The 24,692-nt window shown below is 34.6% G+C and overlaps 1 protein-coding gene across 1 annotated transcript in view; it reads left to right on the plus strand.

Moving 5' to 3' along the window:
• Positions 1–24,692, plus strand: part of LOC145296174 (glutamate receptor ionotropic, delta-2-like) — a 74,614-nt gene that overhangs the window by 19,330 nt on the left and 30,592 nt on the right. Inside the window, exons 6-10 of the mRNA XM_080142383.1 lie at positions 2,243–2,437; positions 11,060–11,194; positions 18,500–18,733; positions 19,178–19,266; positions 24,152–24,242. Of these exons, the coding sequence (XP_079998509.1) occupies positions 2,243–2,437; positions 11,060–11,194; positions 18,500–18,733; positions 19,178–19,266; positions 24,152–24,242 (744 nt within the window). The remainder of the gene's footprint in view (positions 1–2,242; positions 2,438–11,059; positions 11,195–18,499; positions 18,734–19,177; positions 19,267–24,151; positions 24,243–24,692) is intronic.

Consider the following 24,692-nt stretch of genomic DNA (forward strand, 5'->3'; position numbering starts at 1 on the left):
GGGAAAAAAAGAAAAAAAAAAAAAAAGTATATATATATATATATATATATATATATATATATATATATATATATAAAATAAAAAAATAAAAATAATTGTTAGCGGTGGATGTATGCGAGTACGTGTGTGAGTGTGTAGGTGGGTATGTATATATGTATGCTCCTACATATATTTCTATGTATGTACGTGTGTGTATGTGTGTGTGCCTGCGTACGTGTGCATGTGCATGTGTATGTTATGATGTTATGATTTAGATCTCGTTTTGACTTGGGGACGCCGTCATACTGTCTGCCACGTGTCACCGTGACGACCACCACTCAAGTTTCATGATTCCTGACCGCTTTGGGGAGAAATTGACTACGTAGGGATTCACGCTACGATCGCTACCATGGCACCAAAGTCGAGGCACATGATCATGGTTACCTCCACAAAATTACGGGCAAAACGCTTAGATGCCTTACACACCGTAGCGAAAACAACAACCCAAAAGAAACACAGTTTTCTCGACATGGAGGCAATTTCTTCATCACTAACCGTTTGTCTACAACTACGTCCGCGTGCTTGCTATATTTAGCGAAGTCAAGGAAAAGACAGCAGAAGGACCACCAGCCTCGCCATCACCACAACGCTACGGCTGTCACGACCAATGCTACTACTACTACAACGAAGGTTTCGGCGCGCCTTCTAACAACAACAACTATCGCTATTGACACACGATAATAACCAGCACTGCTGCTACTACCATTACCAACGAAGGCTTCGTCGCGCCTTCTAACAACAACAACTATCGCTATTGACACACGATTATAACCAGCACTGCTGCTACTACCATTACCAACGAAGGCTTCGTCGCGCCTTCTAACAACAACAACTATCGCTATTGACACACGATTATAACCAGCACTGCTGCTACTACCATTACCAACGAAGGCTTCGTCGCGCCTCCTAACAACAACAACTATCGCTATTGACACACGATTATAACCAGCACTGCTGCTACTACCATTACCAACGAAGGCTACGTCGCGCCTTCTATCAACAACAACTATCGCTATTGACACACGATTATAACCAGCACTGCTGCTACTACCATTACCAACGAAGGCTTCGTCGCGCCTTCTAACAACAACAACTATCGCTATTGACACACGATTATAACCAGACCAGCACTGCTGCTACTACTATTACAAACGAAGGTTTCGTCGTGCCTTATAACCACAATAACAACAACTAACAACAATCTGCCATCTTCACCCCAAGGACAGCTCGTTATTATTCTGTGTTATTTATTAGAAAATAAATTGTTGAGTTCGTTCAAATCTTAATCCTGTGTTGTCTATTCTTTTTGCTTGTCACCATACGCTTCGTAGCATAACATGTACATGTACATGAATGTATATGTATGCGTGTGTGATTGTGTGTGAGTGTATGCTATACATGGGGAAAGAAAGTCTTTAAAAAGAACCCTAAAAAACCCATAAAAACCTTCACCATATGGACTAAAAAACACTCTTTGAAAATAACTTTGACCGGACATTTGAACACTTACAGTTGGAGCCAGAATGTCTGAACACACGCATCATCACTCTGAAAAACATATTTAATATCAGCGGAGGTAACTGTACAAACTCCTATTTTAAAGAAAAACTTCTTACGAAAACATCTGAAGAGAGCACGCCCTAAGCTCGAAACGCGTTATAAAAATATTTTAAAATAAAAATATGATGAAAACCTTAAAAAAAAACCACAATTGTTGATGGCTACACTCTTTTAAATATACATTTTTTCTCTCGTTGGAACTACACAACCATCACTTTAAATATATATATATATATATATATATATATATATATATATATATATATATATATATATATATATATATATATATATGTTAAAGATGTGAAGATGTTCAAACATTATTGGACCATGTGAACTCTATTCACGATGAAAAAAGGGGCATAACAAATTATCGTTCCTAGATGTATTTTTTTTTTATATATATAATATATCATACCTTCTTCAAGATTTCTTCTCGATCATTAAAATCCTATGTGTGATACCGGAATATCACAATATTTCAGCAAGCGTTTATTTTTTTTTAGTTCAGATTACTCTCTAACTTGTGTATAGCTTTTATGATGATCATGATGACAGTGAGATTGTTATTTTTAAGGAGTCCAGAAAATGAAGTCTAAACGTTAAGTAATAAAAATAAATTATTTATTCTACTTTATTACAGGCAAATGAATTGCATCTAATAAACAAAAAGACATTCTGGATTGTGGCATCTTATGACACGAACACCTTTTTCGACAACAGCACAATTCTGACCAACTTAAATACAAGCAACATTCTGTTGTTGCGAAAGACATGGAATCAGCGCCAAAAGAATCGATGTAGTGACTACCAGATTGGGACGAAACCGAGGTTATCAGTACGTACTTTTGAAGAATGACATTTTAAACTATTGTTGTCGACGAAACCTGCTCTCAAACTTGGCTCAAGTACTTACTTTTCTAGTTTGACTAAATAAAAAAAAAAGAAAAAAGAATCTTCTTATGATGTTTGTCGTATGATCATTTACTTCTTAAATCATTTTATCTAATTAAAATTTTACCTTAGTTGAGGCTGGTTGGGCGTCGTTCATCTGACGTGATCTCTCCTAATTGAGTACAGTTATCATTGCTTGTGTGCGTGTTTGTTGCCTTTATCCTGCTAAGGAGGACAGCCCCCTATGCTCTCTGCATGCCTCTCTTCATTCGTTGCTTGCTTTTGGAGTTGAAACAAAAAGTCTCCGGGATGTTTCTTTACATTAATTATCCTGCAATTAATGAAACAAATTTTTAAAATATAAGATATATTTTAATGTATATACGCGTGAGAGAGGGGCAAAAGGGAAGAGAGGTGGGTGTAAAAAGAGAGAGAGAGGTGGAAGTAAATAGAGAAATAGAGGGATAGAGAAAGGGAGAGATAGAAAAGATTAAGAAATATGTTATATGCACTTTGTAACTCCCCTATTTTGTTGCCCATTTGTGAGGCTAATGCCGAAGCCAATATGATATAAATTTAGGTTAAGAGTATATATATATGAATGATATTTTCACAAAATCAAGGCAATAAAAATAAAAAATGTTATTATGTATTTTCATATTAGTTAATTCAAGTGATCGAACGATAGAAAGAAAATTAAATTATTTTTTAATAAACTTAAGTTAAAAATAAAACTAGACTGCAATTGCAAAATAGTGATTTTTCTAAATATAACTGTAAATTTTAACGATTATACATATGAACCGTCTCACGAACCGAACGAAACTCGAAACACTATTCTATACAGATTATAAATCGAATCTCAATTTGAGGTTAATTTATTAAATTGGTGTGAACACTTCATGATACATGATACTTCAATTTCAATTCAAATATGAACAGGTAAAATTATAGAGTAATAAAACGCGAATCAAATGAGGTATAGGTTGTTTAAACAGTTACATTCAATTTAGCTTAAATTTGCAGTTTTTGAAAAAATGATAAGTGTAGACTTTCTTTCATCAAGCTTTTGACCAAATTTGATGCAGTACTATTGCTTAACACATTCAGTCATCTTGAGAGAATCAGTAATCCGACAAACACATTGTGTAGCACTGTAGCACCTCACTCAGTGATTGACAGGCAGCGATTGACGCGCTGGAAGTTCACCCAAAACTTTATGCATGCGCATGAAGGTGTCTTCCTTCACTGTGTAGAGTGGTGCCGTACTGTCGTCTTTATTTCGCATGGGAAAAATAAAGGTTGGATACTTTTTTGACAGGCCTCGTATCTATATCTATATTTTTATAAAGTAATAGGGTTCGTGTGTTTCTGTCTGTGTGTACAGCTCTCCATCATCAACGAAATATAAAGGAGGTAAGAGGGTAGATCTCTCCTGGTAGAGAAACATTAGAACCCATTTTAGGATGTTTCTGTCATAGGAGACATAACAATCTAGGCCTAATTTCTTTATATACTAGTCTACAAACCACCCCCATATCGAATGACTTATGCTCATTTGCATATCACATTATATTAAATCTCTTTAACTAATTACCTCGACCTTATTACATATTGGAAATATTCTAATCATTTCAACTGTACTATTTACAAAATCTATTTAACATTTAATTATTTAATATATTTTCATTTAATTTTATATTCGATTTATTTCACTTTACGTATATTATCAAAACAATTCATTGGCGAGCAAAGCTTTATGTTTTGGGATTGTATTGAAAATGTAATGGAAATTTCAATTTCGTTCCGTTTTAATCTTTTATATTTTACTTGCCAATATAATTGAAAGAATACAATTCAACTATCGTAATTTTATATAAATAAACAAAAACAAATATTTTAAAATAAAACTTTATTAAAAAATAAATAATTTTATTTTTAAATGAAAAAAATCAATTTAGTAAAATAATTGTATTAAACACCCCCAGCCTTGTCAGCAAACCTGTAAACCTATAAAAGTTAACATTTCGAATGTAAACAGTGATTTTTCGATTTTGTTAGCGCTTGCCGCAATTAAACACAATTAAAACGGAACTAACTTTATTTCCATTCTATTTTTAAACAGCCCCCAAAACATTACGCTCTCTTCCAGTTATAGCCAATTTTTTTTTAATTAAATAAAACAGGTCAAAATAAACAGATAAGCGCACTTTCTTTTACATTTTTCTTACAACCATTGTCATTTAACCAACTGCAGGATATCGTTACTTTTGTGGGGTTGTTTTGAAAATGGCACGGAGATTATAATTTCGTTCCAATTTAATCTTTCTGGTCGAGCCTATTTCGAAAGCCTGTTTATCATAGATTTTAACTACAAATAATTTATTACATTTTGATTATTACTATCTTAAGACTTAAAGCTTATATTTATTTCATTTTTCTATTTATATATTGAATTAGTTATTTCCAGTCTTATTTAAACTTAGTGCTTTCTTTAAACCGGATGAACCTTTTATAAAAATATGAGTTTAACGTAAAGAACACGAACAAGGTTTTATTCAACTGAATTTCTTCCAGTTTACTAACAAAATATATAAATTTAAAAGAGATATAAATAATAAAATAAAAAGGTTATGTAATTTAAAAGAAATACACGTACTCACAAAAGCAGAACTTTTTTTACATATTTTTTTCTTTAAAACGATAACAATGAGACTAACAATTACCTAGATCTTAGTAATTATTTGTTTTAATAGAACTGTTTTAATTGTACTGTTTACTTAGTTAACCTAAGTTGGTATTACATTTATTTTACATTTACTTTTTTTTTTAATTATTACTTTTAGACTGTGACGTTTACACCCGGAAGTAATGAGTCACACGTAGGTCGCTTTTATTCATTCCTTTTGGTCAAGATCAAAGTGTAGTATCTGTTCTTCAGATGCTGCACTTCATTTTCTTGTTCTCTTTCGGTGGAGGAGAAATCCTTCACGACTGAGACAATTTTTATTTTTGTACCTTTTCTCCACGTTAAAAAACGACCCTGGTGTCTAACTCTGTCCCGTGGGGAGGCATAGTAAATAGGTACAATATAATTGTTTATAATTGTACTATTCAGAAATATTATTTATAGTTCGTCCATTTCAGTTAGTATACATTTCCTTTACGCTTAATTAATTTACAATCATTAATATCGTTAAACAATTCCGTTTAAAACCGAAATTATGCCACCCAAACGAAGTAGAAACGAAAGTGAGGAAGAAAGAATGGAAAGATTGGAAGCTAATAGACTAAGAGTTGCTGCAATTCGCTCCAATGAAAACAATTCAGATAGAGAAAGACGTCTAGAACTTAACAGGATACGTCAAAGAGAAAGGAGAGCAAGACTGTCAGATTTGGAAAGAGAAACCCAACGTGAAGCTGACAGAACTAGACATGCTGTAAGGCGGTTAAATTCATCACAAGATGAAATTCAAGAAAGGCAAAGATATGCACTGGAAAGAGAAGCAATATTACGATCGAATGAATTATATGAGGTAAGTAGACGTACACAAGGTCAGTTGAGAGTGGCTCAACGACATCAGAATGAATCGGAAACCCAACGAAGCTTTCGCCTATACCAAGGGCAACAACGAGAGGCTGCATGGAGAGAGAGTATGACTTTGCCCCAGCAATTGACAGAAAACGAGGCAGCTAGACAACGAATGACTGCTTTGAGACACCATGAAATAGAACACTGCAATAGAAAAGGATTGCTCTACAACAAAAATGACTCTCTCACTACAGCTGATATAGGAAAAATGGACAAAGTATGTCAACATTGCTCAGCTGTAAAATTTAAAGGAGAAACCCCTGGTTGTTGTTGTTCTTCTGGCAAAGTTGTGCTTGATAGCTTTCCACCACTGCCTCAGTTGCTTCAAGATTTGCTCTCCGGCAATGGTCCCATCTCTAAAGATTTTCTGCAAAATCTACGCAGTTATAACAATTGTTTTGCAATGACATCATTTGGTCACAAAATTGCGGCAGTACATGGGTGGAATCCTTCCTTTAAAATTCGAGGCCAGATTTGCCACCAGATTGGGAGTCTTTTACGACCTGAAGATGAAACAGCAAAGTTTATTCAAGTCTACTTCTTGGATAGTCTGGAAGAGGAACTACATAATCGGGGACGTGACAGTAGACTCAATAGAGACATTCTCCAAAGTCTGACTGAATTTTTACATGAGAACAACAGCTTTATTTGTCAGCTGAAAACAACAAAGGAGAGGATTGAAGAAGAACACTTGGTAGAACATAAAGTTGTCATAAGGGAAGACCGAAGGCCGCAAGAAGAGCATCCACGGCGATTCAATGCTCCAACAACAACGTATGAGATTGGAATATTAATGGAGAATGAACCAACAGCTAACCGGGATATTGTCTTGCGTTTTAGAAATGATACATTAAAATGGATCTCCGAACTACATCCCCTCTACGATACTTTAATGTACCCGTTAATGTACCCCTATGGTTCTCCATCTTACAACATCTACATGAAGGCATCCAATGGGCGAAAAGTTACCCAACAGCAATTTTATTCGTACCATTTAATGACTCGGCCTGGAAACTATTTTCTCTGGTACCGAAGGCTATTTCAACAATGGCTGGTGGATGTGTACTGCAAGATTGAAACAGAACGTTTACAGTTCCTGAGGCGTGAGCAACAGACCCTGAGAGCTGACAATTATAGCAACTTGAGAGATTCAATTCTTAGGGAGGATGGGAATCCAGAACAGTTTGGTCAACGAGTTGTACTTCCGACAACTTATACAGGAGGCCCTCGATACATGTTTGAGCGTCAAAGTGATGCCATGGCATATGTTCGGCGAATGGGCCGAGCCGACCTCTTCATCACGTTCACAACAAATCCAAAGTGGACAGAAATTACAGAAAATTGTCTTCAAGGGCAAGACCCTCAGGATCGTCCAGATATTGTTGCCAGGGTTTTCAGGCAGAAGCTAAAAAAGTTACTTGAATTTATTAAAAAGGGAGGATTTGGCAGGTTGAGGGCTTTCCTGTACAGTATTGAATATCAAAAAAGAGGACTGCCGCATGCACACATCCTCACCTGGCAGGCCTCAGAGGACAAACTTCTACCAGAAAAAATGGATCTCTGCATATCTGCAAAGATCCCTGACAAAGAGGAAGATTCTGATCTTCATGCTAAAGTGATGGCACATATGGTGCATGGACCTTGTGGACCATTTAATCCAAATTGTCCATGTATGATTGACAACAAATGTTCCAAAAAATACCCAAAAGAATTTCTTCAGTGTACCAAGCAAGGCCAAGACTCTTACCCCAAGTACAGGCGAAGAAAACCAGAAGATGGAGGCCAGACTGGTACAATAAGGATGAAGAGAAATGGTCGGTATGTTAATCAAGAAATAACAAACCAGTGGATTGTTCCGTACAACAAGGTCCTCCTTCAGCAGTTCAACGCTCACATTAACGTAGAAATTTGCAGCTCGATCCAAAGCATCAAATATGTCCTCAAATACGTGAATAAAGGATGTGATCAAGCAGTGTTTGAACTACAAAGAACTGATGGAGCAGCTAACCAACAAGGCCAAGTACAAAGTCACATTGTGGATGAGATCCAGCAGTTCCAGAATGCAAGGTATGTCGGCAGTTCAGAGGCAGCCTGGAGGATATTGGAACATCCCATCCATGAACATTTCCCCCCAATTGTACAACTTTCTGTTCATCTTGAAAATGGGCAGCGTGTCATGTTCTCAGCTGATACTGCTCTGGAACGAGCCCAAGGTCCACCGCCTGCCACAACTTTGACAGCATTTTTTCAACTCTGCCATGAGGATGACTTTGCAAGGGGTCTCAAATACGTAGAAGTCCCTGAGTTTTACACTTGGAACAAATCGACAAAGAAATGGATGAGAAGAATGCGTGGGGTACAAGTTGAAGATACTGAAAATGATGATGTATGGAAGGCACCATGCATTGGGAGAATCTACACGATTAGTCCAAAAGCAGGGGAGTGTTATTTCTTACGCCTGTTGCTCAATGAGGTTGCTGGTCCAACTTCATTTCAAAATTTGCGAGCATACAATGGTCAGGTGTTTGAAACATACAGAGCAGCGTGCCTTGCTCGAGGCCTTCTAGAAAATGACCATCACTTGCATCAAGCAGTAGGAGAGGCAAGTGCCACTCAATCACCTTCAAATTTGCGAAGCCTATTTGTGATAATTTTAACAGCCTGTGAGCCAAGAAATCCTCTTGAGATCTGGATGGCTTTTCGTGATGTAATATCTGAAGACATTCTTCACAGATACAGGCAAGAAGTTAACAATCCAGAAGCAGATTTTAATGAGGACATCTACAATAAAACTCTTTGTCTAATTGAAGAAAAAGTTCTCCTTATGTGCGGTCAACCATTGGCAAGCTATGGATTACCTGCATCAATGCAAGGGAGAGATGAAAGACTCGCGAGAGAGTATCAACGTGAAGTTACTTATAATCTTGAAGAACTTCCCTACAAGCAGAAAATATGCAAGAAAAACTGACCGATTCTCAAAGAGAAGTTTACAATTCATTCATGGCAATGTTGGAAGCACAAGGTGAAATGAACAAAAACATGATGTTTCTTGATGCTCCAGGTGGTACGGGCAAGACTTTTGTAATCAATTTGATCCTTGCAAAGATTAGATCCATGAGAAAGATTGTGCTTGCAACAGCATTCAGTGGCATTGCTGCTACTCTACTACAAGGTGGCCGCACTCTTCACAGCACTTTTAAAGTACCCTTGGATACTCATCGAATGGATCAGCCAGTTTGCAAAATTACTGGTAACTCAGCCTTGGCAAATGTAATTAGAGACACCTCTGCAATCATTGTAGACGAAGCCCCAATGACGCACAAGAGTGCTTATGAAGCAATTGACCGAACACTGCAAGACATCACAGGAAACAAGAATCCCATGGGTGGCATTCCAACCTTATTTTGCGGTGATTTCCGTCAAATCCTCCCAGTGGTTAAAAATGGCACAAGGGCTAACATTGTCAATGCAAGTTTGAAACAATCCTATCTCTGGAGGCACGTTATAGTGAAGAGACTGACTACTAATATGAGAGCCTATATCTCTGATAACACAGCTGCAGCAGACTTCTCAAAATTGCTTCTCCGAATCGGTAATGGTCAGTTTCCTATCACTTCTTCACCTGACACAATTAAGATTCCAACTGCGCTTGGTAAATGTGTCGGTAATCAAAAGCAACTGAAAGACAAAGTGTACCCAGACCTGCAAAACAATGGAAAATCACCGGATTGGCTTGCTGAGAGGGCTATTATTTCGCCATTAAACAGCAATGTGAATCATTTGAACAATTCAATAATGGATGAATTTCCAGGAGACACAAAGCAATACAAGTCAGTTGATTCGGCTACTAATGAATATGAAGCTGTTCACTACCCTGTGGAGTTTTTAAACTCTTTGGAGATATCTGGAATGCCTCCACACATTTTAAATCTCAAAATTGGATCGCCAATCATGATTCTTCGATCCTTGGAACCGCCAAAAACAACAAACGGAACCAGATGTGTTATCACCAGATTGCACACCAATGTACTTGAGGCCACCATTTCCTGTGGTCACTACAAAGGCGAAACCGTTCTACTGCCAAGGATCCCCTTAGTTCCATCGGACTCAGTACTTCCATTTAAATTCCGGAAACTCCAATTTCCTGTGAAGGTGTGTTTTGCAATGAGAATAAACAAAAGTCAAGGTCAGACATTTAACACCATTGGCGTAGACTTGACATCAGACTGCTTCAGTCACGGTATGTTCTACGTCTCCATCGGCCGGACAGGAAGTTCAGAAAAACTCTACATTCTGGCTCCAAATCAAAGCAGCAGAAATGTAGTTTACCCTGAGGCTCTTTAGTGAAAAGTTCGAGAAATGGATATGAGGAAAAACTGACATGATCTGATTGTGGTAAGTTTTTAGTATTGAATGTGCAAGATAAAATTTAAGCAAGAGTTGAAAATGACTTCAATGAAAAATTTACTATGTAACATCAAGTAACCTTCCTTTTTGATGAAAATGTTTTGTGAAGTTCCTGATTGAATTTCAGTCACTACAAGAGGTAGTTAAAATGTTAATCACCTTATGCAATCGTTGCTCTTACAACATCAACTTACTGGAAAGGTGCCCACAGATTTTGGTACCCGAGTGCGCAACAAAGCTCCGTGCGAAGCACGGGTATCTTTGCTAGTATATGTATATAGAAAGAGATGGGGAGAGAGCGGGGGAGTGTTTGCAGATTATGAAAAGTGTACGAAAGGTAGACAATTCAAATTTAATACGTTTAGTAAAAGTTATTTATTGTATAGATTTTTTTCTTTTTGATTTTTTGGTTGTTAACTATACTGTAACTTTATCGAGAGGTTTTCTTGACTTTTACAAAAAACTAAGTAGCAAAAGAACGCTAAAATTTCTACTTGCATTCTTCTTTGTCTTATGACCATTTTTTTTTTTTCATTTCTTTGTATCCTTTTTTTTTTTTTTTTACAGTTGATCAAGGCTTACATCGCCGATGCTGTGATGATGTTTGCTAATACGGTGGCTTCTGTTCTGAGGCGAAGAAATCTGGACTGCGGAGAAAATAATCTAGATTTAAAAGAACAACTCAACCGGGAGATTCGCAAGGTTAGTGATCAATAATCAGAAATAGATCGTTTGTATGAGCAAATAATGAAAAGTAATAAATAATACAAAGGAGGCGCGTCAAGTTGTGAGGTTTAATCGACTATTGATTTATTGAACATTTCTTAGCGATATTCTGTGGCGGTTGAATCATGAAATGATTCCAACGAACGCTTAAAAGGAAATGGCTCTAATTGCTTACACTCTTTCTTTATTTTTACTTTTTTGGAACTCGCTTCCTTCGTCACTCCTCAAAACCAAGAAAGTTTTCGTAGAAACGTGTGAACTCAAAATATTTCCCAACTAATGAAAGTCATTCTAAACCCCAAAACAGTAACACGTACATGTGAAAATAGTAAGCCAACAGAACGTTAAAAACTCCTATAAAACAAACAGTCACCATCTAGAAATTCTCAAGCCAGCTGATTAAAAGATATCCTAGAACATAACTTTATGTCTAGTTCATATTAAATGTCGATGTGGTTACTGAAAATACTCAAAGACGGCATCATGGCCCCTACCAAGACCAGGGACCATGCCAAAATTCTGCTATAGACTCTTCCAATAGTCACATCTAGTTTAGCATTATAAGATTTTGCTAAAATGTAGTAGAAATGGAGTGTAATACCCTCATTAAGCCCTGGTCAGTTTTTACCAATAGACCGTCATCAAACAACACTTTGTGTCATTTACATAAGGAACTTAACAAAGAATTGATGTAAAAATATCTGCAGACGATGTTGAAATCAGTAACTAAGAGAAGGTATGTGGTGTTTATTTCATGCATTTATCAACGATATTCTAGATCAGTGATTCCCAACCACTTCGCAATTATCATTGATCTGCCGCAAAGAAGTTATAAGTAGAAGTTACAAATAGTTATTTGACGTGTTTAGAAAATAAAACTGAAGAATATTATCCCTCGATCAAGGTTGAAGAATTCTTTCCTAAATTTATCAAAGATCAATCTTTACAATTTGGAGTTATATGAAGTGGAATAATTAGCAAGCCTTTCCAGTGAGCGTGGGCTCGGATTGAAGTATGTACTGCACAGCTATCATTAGACGTCTTTTAGATTGCTATTATGGAAGAGTATCTAACTCTAAATTTTAAAAATTCCATCAAAGTTTCACTACAATTCTCAATTTCGTAAGTAGGGTTTTTTTACTTAAATAACATCTATAATATAAATCTCGCCTGTCTATGTTGGTTGGTTGGTTGGTTGGTTTTGTTTTACAGCATATCAACCCTTTTCAGGTTATTTAATGCCGAATCCAGTGATTTTGAAGAACAATTTTTTAATAGAGTATATTTGTTTTTTTTTTAAGTCGGTTTCTATTTAACCCATAGATGGGACCCTAACATATACTACCAGCCCAGGTCAGAGTGGACCTGAGAGCAATGGCAATTAAAGAGTGGCTCCACACTCCCCAAGGCCCGCAAGCTGGGGCCACACCATCGGATATAGTTTAAGGTCATATCCAAGACCCCTGTCTATGTATGTATGTATGTATGTATGTATGTATGTAAAAGGGCGAATGAACTCTTTTTCTGGGTCAACGGGCAACTAGCACCGTGTATATTTGTGTGTGTGTGTATATGTGTATTGGGGTAGAGAGGGCTCCCGTAAGACGTGGTGAAGGCAACCTTTCTAGGAGAAGCAAATCTCTAATTTAAAAAACCATAAAGCGGGAGACCAGTACCCGCATTAAGCTGGTCTGCAGTTTAATTTGTTGCTAGCTATCTCGCTCTTGCTTGTTGCTGGATCTCAACATTTTGAACCGAGAGAGAGACTTAGCTGTCGTACAAAGCTAAGACTCTGTAACATCATCTTTGTATAGATACGCCCTCAGACATTTGGAATCATGGATTTTAAATGTCTGAGGGAGTAGCACTCGTCTGACAAGACGTTGCAATCATCATGTATGTATGTATGTATATTTGTGTGTGTGTATATGTGTATTGGGGTGGAAAGGGCTCCTGTAAGCCGTGGTGAAGGCAACCTTTCTAGGAGAAGCAAATCTCTGATTTAAAAAACCATAAAGCGGGAGACCAGTACCCGCATTAAGCTGGTCTGCAGTTTAATTTGTTGCTGGCTATCTTGCTCTTGCTTGTTGCTGGATCTCAACATTTTGAACCGAGAGAGAGACTTAGCTGTCATACAAAGCTAAGACTCTGTAACATCATCTTTGTATAGATACTCCCTCAGGCATTTGGGCTCATGGATTTTAAATGTCTGAGGGAGTGGCACTCGTCTGACAAGACGTTGCAATCATCATGTATGTATGTATGTATGTATGTATGCCTAAAACTTTCGACAGAGGCGACGGATTTTCACGAGATCGGTATTGTTTTGAAGCTTGACCCTTCGGACGACAAATATCGAAAAATTGGCTAAAAACATTAATTCCTTCACTCTCAATTGGGCACTTTTCTACAGGGAGGGGTCGCTTTTTTTGCCGATATTTTCGAAAGTCCTCCCCTCTTTTCGATTGATTAGCCTTAATTTAAACCTTCTCCACTTTCGGCGCAATGGCAAAGACGTCACTTTTTTTTTACGTTTTTTTCCACCTTCACAGTACGGGTTCGAGCCTACCTGCCTACTATCACCTTTTTTTTCTTTCTCAACACACGCTCCCAAACACCCAGGGAACGCCAGGTACCTAGGTTAGTTGAAAAAAAAAACAATGTGAAAGACTTAAAAGCATTGCAGAAGAGTATGTCTGTCTCATATTAGCCCATATATGGCAGTAGTAGTAAGGTGATACCAAGCACAACCGTCTCACTGACATTCACCATTATAATTGTATGCCAGGTACTAAATACTTGATATGAGTTATTTTTATGAATAAAAGATATCCTTATATGATCTTTATTTTTTATTATTTTATTGCAAAAAGGTTTTATGAGCAAAATATATTCATTTTTTGTGATAGGCGTGCTTCAAAAATTTAAAAAGCTCAAAAATGTGTCACAAAAATTTAAAGAGCTCAATAGTGTGCCGTGAAAATTTAAAGAGCTCAATAGTGTGCCATGAAAATTTAAAGAGCTCAATAGTGTACCATAAAAATTTAAATAGTTCAATAATGTGCTGCAAAAATTTAAAGAGCTCAATAGTGTGCCGCGATAATTTTAAGAGCTAAAAATGTGTCATAAAAAGTTAATAGTGTTCCACAAAAATTTAAAGAATTCAATAGGGAACCACTGTTCTAGATGATTGAAATGATCGCTATCCATGGTAGAAAAAATCTGAGGCCTCGTTTCTATTATAGGAGTGACATCAGTGAAGATTTCAAATAAAGGCAGATAACTTCTTATAATTAACTAAATAGACAATGACACATAACTGTTTTTTTAATGCAAACCAGATTTATATTAACTCGCTGATAGTGGGGTGAAAGTATTAATTATTACCTAGTATATTGGGCTTGCTTTCTGTTATCTGCTGCAACTCTCAGCCTGTAGCCTGACCTGTATATCCTTGTGGGTAGATGACGGCTGCTAATAAGAACTGATGCAATAGCTTGAGACTCTCTTAAACATGCAAAATAGAGTCATAAATGCATATCCTTTTCCTGACGAGAATAAAACATGAAAATTCTGTGTAGCTTAATTGTCATATATATTTTCATAACTTACTACTCAACTCTACTAGCATACTTAGCACTGTTGAAGTAAATACTGAGAATCTATACATAAAATATCATATCTCCTTATAAAATTTTATTTGGATAGATGAAATAATATTGAGTTCTTCAAGTAGTTGAACACTCTCAATAGAATTTATTTCATCATGTGATAAAATAAATATGGAAATGGTTAACTTTAAAACATCACTTATAAAATATCCCAATACCTAATTATTAAATTATTAAATTAATGAAAAAAAAAAAAAAAACAGGCGAGACTAATATGCTGAATTCATTTCGCAACTACGGCAGTTGATTAACACACACGTCGAACTTCTAATCACACTGATGCAGTTGATACACTGTCGTCGATCTTCTGAACATACTCCTTTTATTGTCCAAGCGTTCGTCATCAGCCAATCGGCGGCCAGAAAAACAGTCACATGAGGCCTGACGTCATCGCTCAATAATCTTACAAAAACCGCAGCCGCCATTTTTAATTTCTGCCCTCCCTGTGATACTCGCAGCAGGTAAGACAACACGCGCAGACACGTGGTCGTTTTCTTCCTTCATTCTGTTCGACTTTACAGATGGTGAGCAACTCCTTCCTTAATAAGCATAAACACCTAGACAAAAAAAGAATCCTACGAATTCAAAAGCCTAAAAAATACAAAAACAATAAAACTCATGATTAACTTTCAAAATGATGTCTTAAACTTAATTAAAGTCTTAGAGTTTTACAAACAGCACAATAATTTTCCAAAAATAAATTACACAAAATAGTTAGAAACATGAACAACTTTAACTAGATAATCGTAAAAGCAGATAAAACTTGAACATTTTTATAAAAAAATAAACAAGAATATAACAAACTAATTGCAGAAAGCAGTATGAAAAACTGATACAAACAAATGCAACTACATAGATGTTATAAATACTGAATGTAAATAAGTCACTGACGGACTAAAAATCAGCGACAAAGAGGCTTATATCTTATTTAAAAACCACAATTGTAATTTTAATAATAACCTGAACACTCAATTAATTCAACTAAACCCGAAATGAGTAAAACGATACTTTCTAGAAAAAAAAAAACAAAAAAACAAAAAAACAAGCAAATAAAAAGAGCTAGAATTAAACCAGTGAGTCAATACTGCCAAAGCAACGATTTGGTTTAATAATATCGAAAACAAAAACAAATGCACCTTCTCACAATTTGACATCATGGACTTCTAGCCATCAATATCAGAAGACCTCTTCAACACAACCCTGGAGTTTGCCAAGATCTATACCAAGATATATATACCAAGATATATATGCCAAGATATATATCCAAGGATGAAATCCACATCATTAAAAAATGTAGATTACTTTTACGTTTCTGAATTTTTGAGATGAGAATTGGTTATTGGTATTATTTGGAATCTTTGGACTACTGTTCTCATCTTGAGTGTTATTTTCACGTTTGGTTGATGTAACCTCTAACCTTCTTCAAGTGTATCTTGTTGAACTCGGGAATGTTTCTGTCAAACTTGGGAATTTGGATGGAATTTCGAACGAAACTCTTTATTTATTTCACAGGGGTAGCCTACTCTCATTTTGTCAGCCACGACTGGATAGAGGTCCTAAGTAATTCGCAATTGTATATTTTAGTCGTCCACACTGAGAATTGAACCTTCAACTTTCAAGAAAATATCGCTTTTACAATTGATTTTTCAAAGTACTCTAACCACTGTACCATGAATCGTTGTGAAAATAACACTTAAGATGAGAATAGTAGTTCCAAGGTTGCGAATAATACAGTTTAGTTTTAATTGATAACGATCAATGGATAAAGATAAAATGGGTGCCCTGGACTCTGCAGAGATATCAGATCTTATAAGGCTATTCATTTTATATATCCTCAAAAATATATTTGATAAAACAGATATTGGCCTATATAAAGATGATGGGTTAGCTATAATAAGGGGCTCTAACAAAGTAAAGGGAAAAAATTTAAGGAAAATGAAAAAATTATGCTTGAGAGTAAACGTATTGGCTAACATAAAATTACTAATTTTTTTAGATGTCACTCTAAACTTAAATGAAAATACTTATGAGCCATAGTTTAAAAAATGACGCTAATATAATATATATAAACTCCAAATCTAATCATCATCTCTCAATCATAAAACAGATTCCTAACTCCATCGAAAGTAGACTTAGCAATAATTCTAACAATGAAAATGTATGTCAACAACATTTACAACACAGCTCTAAAAATAATAATATTGAAATTGAATATGAGCAACAGGATACCAATACTTATAATAAAATTAAAAGTTGAAGGAAAAAAATATAATTTGGTATACTCCACCGTATAATCAGATGTTAAAAAGTAAACTTAGCAAAAAACATTCCTTTATCTTATTGAAAATCATTTTCCTGTCACCAGTCCCTTACATAAAATTTTCAATAAAAATCACCTAAAACTGTTATACAGTTGCTGCAATAACTTAAAGATGATAATTGGAGCAAATAACAAAATACTAAATGGGAGCATTGGAGAAAATAGTAGTAATAAAATGAGTAAGAAAAGTGGCTCATGTAGCAACAATAAAATATGACAAAGTAGGACGAAAATATAATCACTAGATATAGTAATAACATAAACCCTAATAGTAATCATTCTGATAGAAACAATAAAGCTAATAATGAACAGAAAAGTTCCAACTGCAGAACTCGTGCACTCTATCCACACGAAGTAAATGCTCAACGAAAAACATAGTTTACCAAGTCACAATATTTTACAAAAAAAACTCGAATAGCAAGAAATATTATATAGGTATGACTTCCCTAGATTTTAAAGCCAGATATTATGACTAAAAAGCACATTCAATAACAAAAAAAAAAAAAAAAAATGGCAGATGAAAACAGCACTAGCGATCCATTAATCGAAGCTCAAAGAAATCAGACGCTCGCCAATAATTGAGTGGAAAATAGTTTGACAAGACAGTACGTGTAGATTATGTCTGAGAAATTCGAAATCCTAAACTTTAAAGAACCTAAACTAAAAAACATTAAACTAATATAATACCTAAAATACAAATAAGATATGAGAAAACATACTCTAAGCACGCACAAGTTAAAACAAGGTCACCTTTTAATTCATAAAAAGGATGAAACACCACTCTCCAAAACTAAATAAAGAATGTTAGAATAGAAGTCAGCTGAACTTTTGTCTGAGAAAAGCCCGGCGATTGGCTAAGAAAAACATGGTTAGGAATAACAAAGATTTTGATTGACTAGCTAAAAACCATAACACCACGTGTATATATAAAAAATACCTGGTAACTTTAATTCATGATGAAGTTTACTCTCTCTCTCTCTCTCTCTCTCTCTCTCTCTCTCTCTCTCTCTCTCTCTCTCTCTCTCTCTGACTAATCCTTATGAAGATGAAATACAAAAAATTCTGTGTTGTTAAATGGTTATATATATTTTTGTAACTATAAAATAATTATATATATATATATATATATATATATAGAGAGAGAGAGAGAGAGAGAGAGTGAGAGAGAGAGAGAGAGAGAGAGAGAGAGAGAGAGAGAGAATAAGTATAATATTTACAAGCTCACAAACTTCCTTATATTTTTAATATGCATAATTACCAAGAAACATTTTATATTCTATTAATTTCTAGATAAATTCCACAGGTCTTTTCATACCAACGGCATTTGACAATGATGGTTTTAGTTCGAACACAGACTATGAGATGAGCAGTGTCTTCCTTATGGTTCAGAATGGTATCGCTCATGCGATTGAAATGAAAGTCGCTTCTTGGAATCGAGAATCCCGCCTGAAAATATTTGGTGACTTTTTCCCCAACAAAGAAATTGGATTTGGAGGGATTACATTCAAAGTCGGCATCTTCCTGGTAAACATTATGTCTCCTTCTTTAACACCCCATCTCTCTCTCTCTCTCTCTCTCTCTCTCTCTCTCTCTCTCTCTCTCTCTCTCTCTCTCTCTCTCTCTCTCTCTCATATCTGCATAACCTCTCTCAGCATCTCCTTCTAATATTTATCCGTATAAATAAGTTTCAAGTATACCACTGCTTCACCTCTACAAATCTTCTACTCAATAAAACAAGCCAAATATTACTTTACTCCATGGTTTTGTTTTTTTTAATATTTTGTAACTTTTCCCTTTCTCCAGTTTATTCTCTCTGTCTGTCTGTCTGTCTGTCTGTCTGTCTCTCTCTCTCCCTCTCTCTCTCTTTCTCTCTATCTCTTTAATTTATATTTGAATAATTTCCATTTATTTGTAAACTTTGTTTATTGACGTTTTTAAAAGAAATCTAAATAAACCGATGTTTTCCAGGTTGAGCCTTATACAATGATTAATGATGGCAATTATACAGGACTTTGCATTATAATTTTAGATGAACTCAGCAAGGAACTCAACTTCAAGTTTGTATTTTATTCATTTTTCAATTTTTATTTATTTTGTTCTCCTTTGAAAAGTTCACAATCGTGTATTCTATTAGAAATGCATGCGAGAGAAATGTTGTCTGTATATTCACAACTTCTTTCACTATTTTTTCATCACATCGAACAGTTAATCATGAAATTAAGAAAATATCAACTTCGTGAAAAAAACTAAACAATCTTAACTTCAACCTGCAGTTCAAATCCAAAACGATCAATGCAAAATCAAAAAGATTAACTTAAAATAAAGATGATCAACTTAAAATTTTAAAAAGATCAACTTTAAATCAAAAAGATCAATTTAAAATTTTTAAAAGATCAACTTCAAATTTAAAACGATAAACTTCAAATAAAAAGCATCACTTTGAAATTAAAATATATGGAATTTCAAACAGTTGCTGTGAAAATTTACGTGCTTTAGCACATGATAACAAATTATTAAATAAGAGCAATAAAAACAATAATAACAAAATAAATAATAAAAAAGTGAGTAACATGAAAAAAATAAAACTAACACAAAAGACAAAAATGTAACTATTAGAAATAATAATAATAATAATAATAATAATAATAATAGTAATAATAATAATAATAATAATAATTTTATTTTATTTCATATTTTTATTTTTTATTTTTTATTTATTTTTATTTATTTGTTTTTATATATATATATTTTTTGTTCATGTCCCATATGTATGTGTGATAGTGCACGATACCTCCTGTATACATGGGAGCGTTACACTATCCCTGCAGCAGAACCACAGGTAAAACAACTCTGGGCTCGGTGTTGCCACAAACACCAAAATATGAAAAATGTCAATTACAAATAATCCAAACCGTGGGACCCAGAAGAAAGATCTGGGTGTCATGATCGGCAGGTGCTCCTTCGGTAGCCAGCATGGGGGACCCGGTCGTCATCCTGCGAATGTTGGCCAACTTCCTAATTACAGAAACTCAAATAACATGGACGCTGAACAGGTAAGTATAACCTCTAATTTCAGGGAACAAAAAGATACCGAACAAACACAACACAGCCATGATAACCATTAGAAGGAAAAAATCCGAAGAAAGAAATGGACAGCAAAAGAGAATAGACTCGTAATGGAATGCTACCATAGAAGTCATCCTAAATATAGATATGGAGGTTATCGGAAACGAATGAAAGAACTATGGGACCTATCCAGTGACTACCATACGACAGAACAAAGAATTGCGGACTAAGCAAGACTGATACTCAAGAAAGGCTGGCTCTCTAAACTAGAACTAACAGAAATACAGCGAAAAATAAATGATGAAACTGAACAAAAAGCATCCTCCAACAGAACCGCACGTAGAGCAACGCCACAAGTTGAAGCCCCACAAGTAAAAACACCAAAAGCCGACGACCAATAAAGAACGAAGTCCACAAACGTGGAAACCGAGAACAATGAAACAGAACTAACAGAGAATGAAGTAAATAAAATAATACAGCTGATGAACGAGGAAAAAACAAAGCTCCCATCGTTAAGGAACCAAGAGCAGAAGAAACTAAAAACAGAAACAAAGAAGGTTAACAAGCTCCTCCCACATATCCCAACAAATACAATCACAGACTTAAACAACCTAATTTACGCGGGCACCAAAATGGTAAGTATGAATCTCAAATCAGAAAAACAACCGGGGACAAGCGGACCAACAAAACTTGGATTGGAAATAAGACTAGAAACCCAAATACACAAACATAAAAAAGAAGCCAAAAAGATCAACAGGAAGAAAGCAATGTGGAGAAAACGGAACATTGGAAATGTAACTGACAGGGACAGGCTAAACAAGAAACATGAAAACTGGACCAAAAAATAAAAGTAAAAAGAAGCGAGATTGAGACGATATAGATATAAATCTGAACAATGCAAACAAAACAGAACATTTGAAACTAATGAAAGCCAATTCTACCAAAATGTGAACGGAGGAAAAACAAAAACAGAACAACCAAATCCAACAGAAACAAAACTCTACTGGAGTAAAATATGGGAAGAGCGACGAGATCACAATAGAAATGCCGAATGTCTGAAAGACATAAAAGAAGAGTTAGAACAAATAGAAGAAGGAACAGTGAATGAAATCAACAATGAAACCCTAAAGAAAAATATAGGAAAAATGGCAAACTGGAGAGCACCAGGGCACGACGGGATACATACATACTGGTTCAAAAAATTCACAACCTTACACGAAAGGCTAGCCCAAAACCTGAGAAGATGTATACAGGAAGCAAGCGTACCTGACTGGATGACAAAAGGCAGAACCACACTGCTACAGAAGGACACGGAGAAAGGAACCGTCCCTAGCTGTCATTGTTGGCGCTAGTGGTTACTGGGGATTAGTGTTGCTTTAGGGCAGTTACTTGCCTTTACGACTGTTACTGTCCATGCATGGCAGTCAGTGCTGTTTACTGGCGGCCATGACCAGTATCAGCCTAAACTTTTTTGTTTTGTTTTATTTCTTCGTTTTTGTTTTTGTTTTTTTGTGGGGGGAGGGATTTGTCTTTATTCTCATTGGTCAAAAGAAAATATCAATATATTTGAATAATGTGCGCAAAAAGAAGCCATTTGTTTTTTTAAATCACATTAAGTTTTTGTTTGTTTGTTTAATACACATAAAAATACACATATACACACTTTTCAAATATATATACATACAAACAAATACATACAGGTATAATCCTATTCAAATATATATATATATATATTTATATATTTATATATAAATATATATGTATATATAAATATATATATATATATATATATAAATATATATATATATATATATATATTTATATATTTATATATAAATATATATGTATATATAAATATATATATATATAAATATATATATATATATATATATATATATATATATATATATATATATATATATATATATACAACACACACAAATACATACAAATATACATTTTTGTTGTTTTTGTTTAACAAAAACTGGAAACATTTTGTTAGGTATTACTTGGTTTATTTGGTTAGTAAGCTAAAAATAGTCGCAGTTTAACGTCGTGCCCGGGACAATTTACAATCTATTATTATTTATTCATTTTTTTTTTTCCTGTTGTACGATTTCGACTTCTCATGCTTCTCTTTTTGAGTTTCTGAAAATAGATTTATTTATGATTAGATTTCAAAAAGTTCGGCTATAAAATGTTTTAATTTTTATCCTTTTTATAGGTTTAGTGAAAATGTCGGCTATATTATTCTCGGATGTTACACAACTAAAAGTAATAGATTTTTTTACTTATTTTATACTTTATGAAATGATATCTGATATCAATATGCTTCGACCTTTGATGAATCATAGAATTATTTGCTAATAAGATACTACTCTGGTTGCCACAATGAATTACTATAGTTTTTTGTTTTTTTACTTAGATCCGGTTTTAAAATAGATTTTAGAAGGGTGCTTAGAAAAATTGCCTTCTGTGCCGAATGGGTAAGGGCAACAAATTCTGCTTCACAAGCAGAAAGGGCAACAATTTGTTGTTTTTTTAGTTCTCCAGGAGATCATAGGTCCAGTCTTTGACAGTCTAAAACAGTATCCCGTTATACATTTTCTATCCTCAGAGTTACCCCAATCTGAATCTGAAAATCCTTCTAAATTTAGAGGATATGTCGACTTTTTAAATATTAAAGATTGTTCCTTGGTTCCTTTTAGATAACGAAGGACTTGTTTTGCGTGGGTAAGGTCCTTAATTGTCGGTTTTGATAAGTTTTGAGATAGCTTTGTTACAGTATAACATATATCAGGCCTAATGCGAGTCATCAAATAGATTAGACTTCAAATAATTTCACTGTATAATCACTCGTCTATTAATTTAGTTTTAGTCTCTATATTTTTATTTATATCCACGGAACAACGGGAGTTGTACGAGGTTTGCAATCTTGCATTCCGAACTTGAGCAGAATTTTTTCAATGTATCGTGATTGGTTCATTGTTATAGTTTCATTTTCACAGGTAAACTTTATATCGCGGAACCATGACAATTGTCCAAGATCGGCCATTTTAAATTTTTTATTTACTTTATTATTAACATCTATTAAAATGTTGTCATAATTTTAGACGAGTAATTTATGTTGAAGCAAAAGTATCCCTCCTTTAGGGGAGCTTGCCTATTCTCCACTTTCTTGACCTTGTGTCACACTTTGGTGTGCTGGACACCAATCAAATATCTATCCCCCATTATGAGTCAAACACATTTTAACATTTTAATTGTCGTTGGAATTGTTTTTGTTGTTCCATTACAGTATTCTGAACAGTACAAAATAGCGTAATGTAGACAAACTATAAGATATTTGTTGCTTCTCTTTCAATTTTCGGATTTTTTAATCGTGTCCAAACGCTTTTTTTCCCTTTTGGTGGATTGATTGTTGCTATTTCTTCTGGTGAGTTAAGGGTAAAATAGATTCACTGATTGATATAATTTTTAATGATTTTGTGCTACGAAACAGATATTGTCGAGAATTGTAAATGTCAACTGAATTAAAGGAATAAATTGTAAGATGGTCAATATTATGAAATTTGGAATATAAAATTTTGTTATTCATTCATGATATGTTCTGCAATTACATTGAGCTTCTTAAATAAGGATTAGTATATATAGAAATGAAATATAAGTAAATAAAGAATATTTCCACATAAATAAATAAATAAATAATATATATGATATATATATATATTTATTATAATGTTTATATATGCATATGTATTTCTGAGGTTTGTAGCATACATCATATAAGAGAAATAAAAGTTTTAAAAACGTAAATAATCTTTTATCCTTTTATTTTTTAATCCTTTTGTTCATTTTTATTTGTTTTTCGAACAGATACAACTTGACTCGATCTTTGGATCGTGCATCGGGAACACAACAAGCAAATGGATCCTGGAATGGATTGATGGGAATGACTATGCGCCACGTAAGATCTATGCGCACATGTACACGCGCACACACACATGCATGCTAATATACAGTGTTTCATACGTTTGTGCCATTTTCTAAAAATTCGTATGCAGGAACAACAAATGGTAGATACCTGCTACCTTGCATAGCATTCGCTCTCATCAGATGGAGGCAGCTTTCTTTAAAAGAGGAAGTTTCTAAGGAATATTAAATTCACAAGCGGTCCCAGTTGCATATATATCCTTGTCAGGATAGATCATGAACCTAGTTATTGCAGTGTTTTGCAGGAAAGTGCGGTCGTCCGCCAACATACAACACCTTGTATTCCCAAATTATCACTCATTTAGTATTAACCAGGCTCAACTTCGCTAAACTTCAGTGATATATATATATATATATATATATATATATATATATATATATATATATATATATATATATATATATATATATATACCAGTGTTTC

This window comes from Euprymna scolopes, chromosome 16 (genome assembly GCF_053919585.1).
Source record: "Euprymna scolopes isolate OS-2025 chromosome 16, ASM5391958v1, whole genome shotgun sequence".
Classification (NCBI taxonomy): Eukaryota; Metazoa; Mollusca; class Cephalopoda; order Sepiida; family Sepiolidae; genus Euprymna; species Euprymna scolopes.